Source organism: Ascaphus truei, chromosome 3, assembly GCF_040206685.1.
Source record: "Ascaphus truei isolate aAscTru1 chromosome 3, aAscTru1.hap1, whole genome shotgun sequence".
Taxonomy (NCBI): domain Eukaryota; kingdom Metazoa; phylum Chordata; class Amphibia; order Anura; family Ascaphidae; genus Ascaphus; species Ascaphus truei.
Window position 1 is genome coordinate 256,685,586 of NC_134485.1, and position 11,200 is coordinate 256,696,785.

Consider the following 11,200-nt stretch of genomic DNA (forward strand, 5'->3'; position numbering starts at 1 on the left):
AGTGACTTCCTGGTCACATGATCTTCCCCACAGAGCTCTGCATCTTTGGTCCTCTTCTGCTGCACTGACAGCCTTTTAGTGAACCCCAAAGCCGAATCATCGCCGATCGATCTGCAACTTAGCTAACTACTTATCACTGTGTGATTTGTATTGATGCACATATTAAATGGGGGGAAGAAACGTCTTGGACTGCTGCTTTAAGAAAAGTACATTTTTCCATCAGCACAGCTTCATCAATTTTCTGCAGCACCATCTTTTTTTTTGAGAGGGTCTAATGACTTCCAGTTTGCTGAGATCAAGCATCTAGCAGCCGTTGGTATATGGGACACTAGTTTACGAAGTGGAGGGTTAGAGCTTCCATTAGTTTAGATAACACCATTATAAGTGGGCTAAGCGGGACGGTAATTTTAACAATTTCTTGCATCATTGCCCAATACTTTTGAACCTCAGGGCAGTACAACATATGTGGGCTAGATCTTCACTTGCGCACATTCCCTCCATCACTGATTTGTGGTTCCCGGATAAATTTGGCTTAATATTTTGGGAGTTAAATACCAACAACATATTATTTTATGGATATTCTCTTTTGTTGTCGTACATATAGAAATCTTGGAGGCACAATCCCATCTATCAATCCAGTCGTCATTTGAAATATCCAGCTTTGTCAGGCCTAAAATTCCTGAGACCATTTCGTCATATAGGTATGACTAGGGTGATCCCTAATCAAGGCTACTTCTTGATAGATGATAGTAATTTTGCCTTTCTGGTATGTCCTATTCTTCCATAGTTTTTCAACTATAATTGTTTGTTAATTCAGCATTGGATGATCAATATGGCGGTGTTGCCTAATTTGAACACTTCTGACTTAGATTGTACTTGAAACAGATCTCATCGAATTGTAATAGCTTTCCTTTGAATACCAGATCGCCAGTATCTATGATTACTTTTATATTTCCAGATATCGAACGTTCTAATATTGCCACCTGAGCGGAAATTTGAATGATCAAATATAGGAATGAGCTATGAAGGTGAAGAAAGCGACATACATTTAAAATGAGCGGAGTTCCAAATGTTTTATGTAACGTTAATTACACTCGACGAGGCCTGCTGATTTGAACCCTTTAATCTTTTCTCATCATAATGATTAAATTAATGATGCAGGCTTGTTATTTTGAGTTTCTATATCTGCATAGCCAAATAAATGTGGTGGTGAATTGTAGTACGCTGTGTTGAAGCTGGGAAGCTAAATAGTACCTCTTGATATCTGGGATCGCTAATCCCCCTCCGGTTTTCAGAGCCAACAAGACTGATCTAGCTACCTTTTGGTTTCTTGCCTTACCAAATAAACGGAATTATCTTGTTTTAGATATCTTTTTCATTCTTTGTTTGGAATTGCCACTGGGAGGTTTTTGAAATGGTACAATGGCCTTGGAAGCATGTTCATCTTTACCGAAATTATACGATCCAGCCAAGATATATGAATTTATTCCAAGTTGGGAGGTCTTTTTTTTTATTTGAGTAAATAAAGCAAGATGGTTACATTTATATAATGAGCCGTTATCTTTAGCGATACATATTCTGAGATATTTTAGGTGGGACTCTCCATCTGTAATTAAAATTTGATTGCAACAGTTTTACTTTGTGTGGGGGTAGGGTTAGATTTAGATCTTTGGATTTGTCTTTATTTTATATCCTCAAAGTAGTGAGGGACACTAGCAGATTAGCTATAGTTAGGATAACTTTGTCTGCAAATAACAAAAGTTTATATTCTCTACCTATGCTGATGCCCTGGATAGTTGGCTTTTACCTAATTGAAGTGACTAGTGGCTCTATTGAGAGAGCAAAGGAGAAAGGGGGCATCCTTGTGTAGTTCCATTACATCTGAAAATAACTGGGGGGAATTCAGGGTTGTTGTTGGGGTGCTATATAAGGCTCATACCCCTTTAAGATATGAACCCATGAAGCCAAAAGCCTCCTTTGTTCTGTTTGGAAAGGTCCAATTTATCCTATTTAACGCTTTCTCTGTGTCAAAGCTCAGTAATCTAGCATTCGTTTGTTTATTTACAGTTGTGTGAAAAAGAAAGTACACCCTCTTTGAATTCCATGATTTTACATATCAGGACATAATAACAATCATCTGTTCCTTAGCATGTCTTAAAATTGGGTAAATACAACTTCAGATGAACAACAACACATGACATATTACACCATATTACACCATGTCATGATTTATTTAACAAAAATAAAGCCAAAATGGAGAAGCCATGTGTGAAAACTAAGTATACCTTATGATTCAATAGCTTGTAGAACCACCTTTAGCAGCAATAACTTGAAGTAATCGTTTTCTGTATGACTTTACCAGTTTCTCAAATCGTTGTGGAGGAATTTTGGCCCACTCTTCTTTACAATGTTGCTTCAGTTCATTGAGGTTTGTGGGCATTTGTTTATGCACAGCTCTCTTAAGGTCCCACCACAGCATTTGAATCGGGTTGAGGTCTGGACTTTGACTGGGCCATTGCATCACCTTGATTCTTTTCTTGTTCAGACATTCTGTTGTAGATTTGCTGATGTGCTTGGGATCATTGTCCTGTTGCATAACCCAATTTCGGCCAAGCTTTAGCTGTCGGACAGATGGCCTCACATTTGACTCTCGAATACTTTGGTATACAGAGGCGTTCATGGTCGACTCAATGACTGCAAGGTTCCCAGGTCCTGTGGCTGCAAAACAAGCCCAAATAATCACCTCTCCACCACCGTGCTTGACAGTTGGTATGAGGTGTTTGTGCTGATATGCTGTTTTGGTTTTTGCCAAGCGTGGCTGTAACAGGGGACTTATCCCTATTCAAAAATGTGCCTCTAATCCAGCAGTGTGGTGGTTAACTGCTGGTAGACAATTAACCAACACCACCTGGCTGATTACAGGTGTCAGAAAAAGCCTGCCTCTGAGACAGGAAGGGGAGATTCTTCCTGAGCTCACCACACGTGAGCTGAACCAGGAAACAGATAGAGCAGAGGTTCCTGAGTCTCACAGGTGAGACTGACCGAGGGAACACAGATGTCTGGAGCTTGCAAGATACAACCCAGCTGACAAATAAGACTTCAAAACCTGGATGCTGATATATCTGGAGAAAAGGCAGCAACCCAGCAAACAGATGAGACTTTTCTTATTGGACTGTTATCTATATCTGTATTTATAAATATATCTATATGACTTGGGCTGATGAATAGCTTGGGTAGCCACCCAGTTAAATAGGGCTGGAATACAAGTATACATACTGGTATACGCCAAAGTGGAGCAGGGTTTGTTTGGCTCACTATTTTTCATATGTTTTGCTGTGTTTAAAGCGACAGGCACAATAAAGCCTTATTTTAATTTCACCTTAAAACAGTCTCCATTGCGTACTTCTGCACATGTCCTCTTACAGTGGCGCTGTGCATTATGGCCAAACATCTCCACTTTGGTCTCGTCTTGAATGTTTTCCACTTTTGAATAATCTTTCTCACTGTAGAATGATGGTCTTTAAATTGTTTAGAAATGGCCTTATAACCCTTCCCAGATTGATGGGCAGCAACAATTGCTTCCCTAAGATAATTGCTGATGTCTTTCCTCCTTGGCATTGTGTTAACACACCTGAATGCTCCAGACCAGCAAACTGCTAAAAAGTCGGTTTTTATAGAGGTGGTCACACTTGCTGATGATCAATTAATCAAGGTCATTTGATTAACAGCACCTGTCTGCTACTTAGCGTCTTAATTCCTATGGAAGCAGTAAGTGTGTACTTAGTTTTTCACACACAGCTTCTCCATTTGGGCTTTATTTTTGTTAAATTAATCATGACACAGTGTAATATGTCATGTGTTGTTGTTCATCTGAGGTTGTATTTACCTAATTTTAAGACCTGCTAAGGAACAGATGATTATTATGAATGCTGTTATATGTTGATGAATCCCATCTGGTCAATGTATATTCATCTGGGTAGAATCGGGTTTATCTGTTGGCCAGAATGTTACTATAGATTCTGAAATCTGTGTTTTTGAAGGGATATTGCTTGTAACTACTACAGCTTAGCAGGTCCTTGCCTTCCTTATATATTATAGCTATATTTGTTGTTGCCTATTTTTAAGCATAGGCTATGGCCATTTCAAGGTAAATATCAATTTTGGGATGTGCCGGATTTCACATTTAATGAGCTATTGGCAGTGATATGTTCAACCATTTGGGTGCCCATGGACATAGCTACTATGTCATGAGGTCTGGCACTGCAGGAGCCCATGAAGTGGTAGCTACAGGGCCGCCGACAGAAGGGGGCAGCCAGGACAAGGGTCCTGGGCCCGGTGGTGGACCCGGCGGCCGGACAAAGCAGTTGAAGCCGGGACCCGGCTCTCCCCACCTGCAGGTCTCTTCCTCTCTCTGTCCCACACCGGGCCCCCTTACGGCAACGTGACGGCGCGACATCGAAGGATGTCATGATGTTGCATTACCATGGCAACGCGGCGCAGTGCGACGTAACATTGTTGACATCCGCGGCGTCATTTGATGCTGCGATTCGGAAGGAGGGCTGCAGGGACCCTGCAAGGACGCGGCCGTCGTTGAGATTACCAGTGGTGTCCCCCATGGCTTTATTCTGGGGCCCTTACTTTTTTCTATCTTTATAAATGACCTGCTCACCGTTTTGTAAGACAACGTCTCTGCACTTATACTATCCTATATGCACGTAGTCTCAGCCTGTCCGACTTTCAAAATATGCTGCAATATTATTTTACAAAGGTCGAACTAGATCACTAAAAACAATTCTAAACAATTTCTAAAGCTTCTCATTACAGAGCTACTGATCAAAAACAACTCTAAACACTAATCTTGCCTTAGTTACTTACTGTAAATATTTCGTTATAAGGCCAGACTTCCATCTAATATTTGGTTGGCATATTGACATGTATAATCTGTTCCAAACCGGCAGCATTTATAGTCCCTTGGTCAGAAACCACATTGCATAGCAGATGCTAATGCCAATTATTGACTATGGTGATATAGTGTATGGTACAGCACCCCAAATTCACCTCCGCGAACTTGCATTCTTTACAACGAGGGTTGCCACCTTCTACTGAAGAACAGCCCAGAGATTAAAAAAAAAATGTTTTTGCACTTGCCTTCAGCAACGCCCTCCCGGCATCTCCCCCTGAAACGCTCTCCAATATGGCTGCACGGCGCCGCATTGCCATGACAATGAGACGCCACGTGATAGCATGATGTCATGCAGCGTCAAGTTGCCATGGCAACGGGGCGCCTATGCATCATAGCATTCCCGTTGGCATGGCAACGTGGCACCATTTGACATTGCGCAGTTATTTTGGCAGTAGTTGCAGGAGGAGAGGCTGGGAGAACGCCGAAGATGCCTGGAGACTGCACTGACACCACACGGAGGTTTACTAGGTAAACCCATAGCCCGGAAATACGTGGCCAAAACCCATAGTCTCCGGATGGGAACCCTACTTACAACTCAATATGCTATGTTGTCTTACATAACTTCAACAGCCACCATTGTGATATGTTAATTGGACTAGCCTGGCTATCGCTCGAGTACATTTTTCCTATCTTACATTCAAATACTATCTGGACAAGTTACCAAATTATCTGAGCAGCTTTCTCACCCCAACCATACACAGCACTTATCTCCTTAGATCTGCCTCCAGAAACCTGCTTTTGGTTCCAAGGTTCAATAAAGAATCTGGTCGCTCTTCCATCTCTCACCGATCACCCGACTTCTGGAACGAAGACTTCGGCTGTTTCCTATTCTAAACATGTTTGTAACTGTAACTTGTAATGTTGTCTACTTATTATTTTGTGCCCAGGACATACTTGAAAACAAGAGGCAACGCTCCTGGTAAAATATTTGATCAAATAAATAATCTGTACTTGCATTACAGCCTGCACCTAGTGGCCATACACTTTGTTTATTTTTTTGTAAATATGTCGCTACTCGGTGGGACAAATCACGTTCTGAACCTATGCAATCCCAATTTCAAAATGACATAGAAAATCCTAATATTATAGAAAATCCTAATATTGTGGAAAGTCCTAACATTTCCATGGTCAGCGCACAGACTCACAATACTGTACATTTAGTTGTACTGAGCGCAGCCACTGATGCTACTAGCTCTGAGCAAGGCACAGCTTGCAATATAATCATCTGTCTGATGTATTTTATAGTAGAAATAATAATAGTTCTTGTATAGTGCTGCTAGTTTTACATAGAGCTTTATAGAGACATTTTGCACATACAGTTCCTACCCTGTAGAATTTACCATCTGTTTTTGGTGCCTGAGGCACAGGGAGATAAAGTGACTTACCCAAGGTCACAAGGAGCCTACACCGGGAATTGAACCAGGTTCCCTTGCTTCAAACTCAGTGCCAGTCAGTGTCGTTACTCACTGAGCCACTCACTCTCTAGAAATAAGTTTTAAAAAGGTTAAATATTGTTTATTTTTGGAAAGTAATTTATGGCTAATTCTCAGGTCTGCTTCAATTCCTGATCAAATATTATCACTGCCTTTTGTTTTGGTTGCAGCTAAATATATCCCCAGTGGCCCTTGCTCGTGCTTATGAACAGGACTTTAAACAAGACATGGCGGCATTGAAGGTACCAAAGTTTATTGATGGGCTCTAGGATGTATATAATAGAAATTGGTAGCACTCAGATTGCAGGAAACACTACGAGGGCCACACAAAAAAACTTTCCACATTATTGCTCAGTATTGTGTGTTTTCAGAGGTTTTGAGAGTGTGGTGGAGGTAAACATTTTTAAAAACCGTGGAAAACAAATACTGTACAAATTACCTGCGCTCTCCTTCCTTTGTGACGTATGCAGCTGCTAAAAGGGTTGGCCTTATCTATGGAAAACAAAGAACAGATCCTGCGCCCCGACCAATTGGGCTTAAATATAATAGTGCCGTGTTTACATTTAGAACCTAAGTCTGTGTAACAAAGGAGTCATTTGGTTGCATCTTTTGATCAAAACATGCTCCTTACCAATTCTCCAATTAGCATAAATTGGCCAGCTTTTAATTTCACTAAATCACAAATAAGCATATGCTTAATTTATTTAACCCCATTCAGTGCACTTTCACATACTTCACAAAGTTGAGTCCATAGGACAATAAGAAATTGCATATATTTAGTGTAGGTACCGGCTAACAGAGTTTTCCTTGATGAGGTTGGCGGCTTGAATCATGTTTTGATCAAAAGATGCAACAAAATGACTCCTTTGTTACACAGACTTAGGTTCTTAATGTAAAGAAGTCACCAGTATATTTTAGCCCAATTGGTAGGAGTGCAGGAATTGTTCTTTGTTTTTCCATATTTAAAACCATATCTAACACTTTGGGCATAATTCTATATCCATCAAAGGGGCAGTTTGGGACATATTTAGCCAATAATCCCTGTTGAACTCAATAGGCATTTTCAACAGAAAACTGCCCAAAAAGCCACTTCGATAGATATAGAATAGAGAACGTAAAAAGGATGTACAGGTGGAATATTATGTAGAACCAAAGTGAACTAATAGCAGTGATACAATTAATTGGTTAAGTCTTGGTCATTGGTGCCTTAAAAACAGTACAGCACAATACTTATAAATGATTTTTGAAAGCTGCCTTGCAAATGTTTGTAAATACTCCAAATTCAAATGTAGGAATTAGTGTTCCCGTCTGCTTTTTGTTATCTTACTGAATGTGTACAGTAGTTACTCTCTCATACAGTAGATCCTCTGACAGGGAAGGTGATTTCATTAATCTGGTTCTCTATGGGTTCATTTTTAAAAGTGACACATTTTGATTGCAACATATGATTGTGGAACAGGTCACAAAAGTCCCACTGTTTTATATGGTGTGCGTCTAATCTTTCTCTTCTGAAGGTGCTTCCTCCCACAGTTTATATGAGAGTGACTGAAAACATTCCGCAGATAGTGTCCTTCATAGAGCAAATTATTGCCAATGGCCATGCCTACGCTACACCGCAAGGTAAGGTTTGCTAACCTGCAGAGCACCGTGCTATACTCCTGTTAATATATCATGTCTCTTTGAAAATCATATGTTGGCTGTTGAATAAACTTTGCAAAAACATATATATTTTTTTAGGCGTTGAAAGACTGTACGAATACAATCATTCATAAAACATGCACAATTTCCCAAAAATACTAGATGGGGAATAGGTTTGAAATGATAATATAAACAAAATTAGCGTTGCTAAAGTATATATAATATTTAGATTTGGGGTTTAACAGTTTTCATATGTTTGGGTGTTACAAAAATAGGAAATTTGGGGTTCTGTATTAACGTGTGTGTGTGTGTGTGTGTGTGTGTGTGTTTTTTTTTTTTTTTTTTTTTTTTTGCAGGGTCTGTAGTTATCGAATGTTTTTTTTTTTTTTTTAGCATGTTATGAATGAAAGATTGAACCATGGTTTATTATTGTTTATTTTCTTTAACAGGAAATGTTTATTTTGATGTCCAGTCCATAGGAGGAAAATATGGGAAATTCTCTGGGGCTTTAACGAACACAGGCGACGAACCAGGTATTTTATACAGCCAGACATTTGTAAAGCAGCAAACTCCTCATCTTCATATTTGTAATTGAAACTAGTGCTCCTCGATACTGAGCTGTATTTTTCCCAGCTCTGGGGACTCCCCGGGTCCAATTATACAAAAAACAAGTGCTGCTTTAATGCGGCTGGGGCTTATCGTTAAACACTGAAGTGGGAAATGGGATTTATCATCTGGCAGCTTTTATCTTTATTTTACTTTGAAATCAAGTAGTGGGTCTAAAACTGTGACATCTCAAATAGCACACTGTAATATTCAACAAAAGAAAGCAAGTTAATTCACCTCCTGAATATGGAACAAAAAAGCTATTTAGTCTGTACCTGTATATTGGGGCTTTTCTTTGTTTGTTTTCTGTGCTTCCTTGCTTTCCCAAAAGCATGGCAGCATATCGCAGCAAAACGCTTCATTTCATGAATTGTTTTCTTTTGTTATTCTAAAGTATCGCTATATAGCTCTCTACCTCATTTTTCCTGATGATGGGATTTTTATGTTTCCAAAACATTGGCTATCTTCTACATGTTTCTTTATTGGACCTAGATGTGTATATATCAACAAAAACGGAGATGTCCCCAGCACTCATTAGGAATCGAATGAAAACACTGGTCAGCAAATTTGCCAGAAAATATATAAGTTGTATTGAAATGAAATATACAATATATCACTCGAAGGCTGCTCCCATAATCTTAGGGAAAATCTATATAGGCAAGCTGCATATATATATATATATATAGATATAGATTTGCACACACTCGCAGCGCAAATGTATGTAGTAGGTATCAAATATAAGACTATTTTATTTAAAAAAATAGGGCAAGCAAATTCCCTGATACAATCATATATTACGAAGATAAAAAACAATTGTAGAATAGCATTTTTAAAAAACTTTTTTTTAAACGTAATCATAAGCTGTAATTCAGTGAAGAGGGCAGATATTAACTGAGGCACACAGGATGGCGTAGGCTACTGTATAGTAGCAGATGAATGTTCCAATAGTGACCACCAAGTCAAGAAAATCTAAGGTAAGTGAGGTATATGATGTAACAGTCCTGTAACTCCGGAAAGTGTTAATGCGCATAAGTGTATGCTCAAATCAATCTCGCCCTTCCCACCATAACGTGAAATCCAGTGTAGTATTAGAATGCAAATACCCGTCAGCTAAGCCTCCAGACTGCGTTTCGTCAGCTGATGCACTGACTTCATCAGGGATGTGTTCCAGAGTGGTAACAATGTATATCTATAGCTCATGCAAAATATCCTGATTGGATGAAAATACTCAATCATTTGAAACTGAATTACTAGCAGCAAAAGTTGGATCATCCTGAATAAACATGATTATACATGATACAAAATGACAATCAGATCTATAATGGATTTATGTAATCAAACCTTAAATATATGAACTAAATGAAAATAAATGTGTGTGTATCTATCTATCTATCTATCTATCTATCTATCTATCTATCTATCTATCTATCTATCTATCTATCTATCTATCTATCTATCTATCTATCTATCTATCTATCTATCTATCTATCTATCTATCTATCTATCTATCTATCTACCTATCTATCGTCAACTTGAATGGATGTGTGGTGTGACACACAGACCAAATAGCCTTGAATAAGGCTTTGCAGCAAATTTGATAGGAAATAAAACAGTCCTTGTAGCAGACTAGTTTGGGGAGATCTTTGCAGAGGCTCTCACCCTATGCGTTTCGTCTGTGTAAGACTTCTTCTGGGGTATGTCATGTGATCTACCTGGAAGTCCAAAGTAGGCACTGCAGAGCTCTAATAGGCTATACGAATTTTATAAGTGCCCTTACTGACGTTTTCCAGGTGTTTGACAGACAATTTCAATTAGAACATAAAACTAATAAAGAACCTGATGTGTGTATGTGTGTGTATATATATATATATATATATATATATATGTGTGTATATATATATACAGCTAAACCCCGTTATAACGCGCCTCGTTATACCGCGATTCGGTTATAACGCGGTTTTCCCGTGGCTCCCGTTTAAAAAAAAAAAAAAAAAAAAAAAATTTTAAATTTAAAAAAAAAAATTTTTTTTTTGCACACTGCACACACTCACTGCACACACACTGCTCATTGCACACACACACTGCTCATTGCTCACACTGCCACACTGCACACTGCACACACACTGCTCATTGCTCACACTGCACACACTGACACACTGCACACACACTGCTCATTGCTCACACTGCACACACTGACACACTGCACACACACTGCTCATTGCTCACACTGCACACACTGACACACTGCACACACACACCTCATTGCTCACACTGCACACACTGACACACTGCACACACACTGCACACACACTGCTCATTGCTCACACTGCCACACTGCACACACACTGCACACTGCACACACACTGCTCATTGCTCACACTGCACACACTGACACACTGCACACACACTGCTCATTGCTCACACTGCACACACTGACACACTGCACACACACTGTACACTGCACACACACTCCTCATTGCTCACACTGCACACACTGACACACTGCACACACACTGCACACACACTGCTCATTGCTCACACTGCACACACACTGCTCATT

General features: G+C 39.5%; 1 protein-coding gene across 9 annotated transcripts in view; it reads left to right on the forward strand.

Annotated features, from left to right (window-relative positions):
* Positions 1 to 11,200, forward strand: part of CARS2 (cysteinyl-tRNA synthetase 2, mitochondrial) — an 80,235-nt gene that overhangs the window by 25,956 nt on the left and 43,079 nt on the right. For all 9 annotated transcript variants that reach the window (XM_075590696.1, XM_075590694.1, XM_075590698.1 and 6 more), the window contains 3 exons: positions 6,567 to 6,638; positions 7,911 to 8,016; positions 8,484 to 8,567. In XM_075590696.1, coding sequence (XP_075446811.1) covers positions 6,567 to 6,638; positions 7,911 to 8,016; positions 8,484 to 8,567 — 262 coding nt within the window. The remainder of the gene's footprint in view (positions 1 to 6,566; positions 6,639 to 7,910; positions 8,017 to 8,483; positions 8,568 to 11,200) is intronic.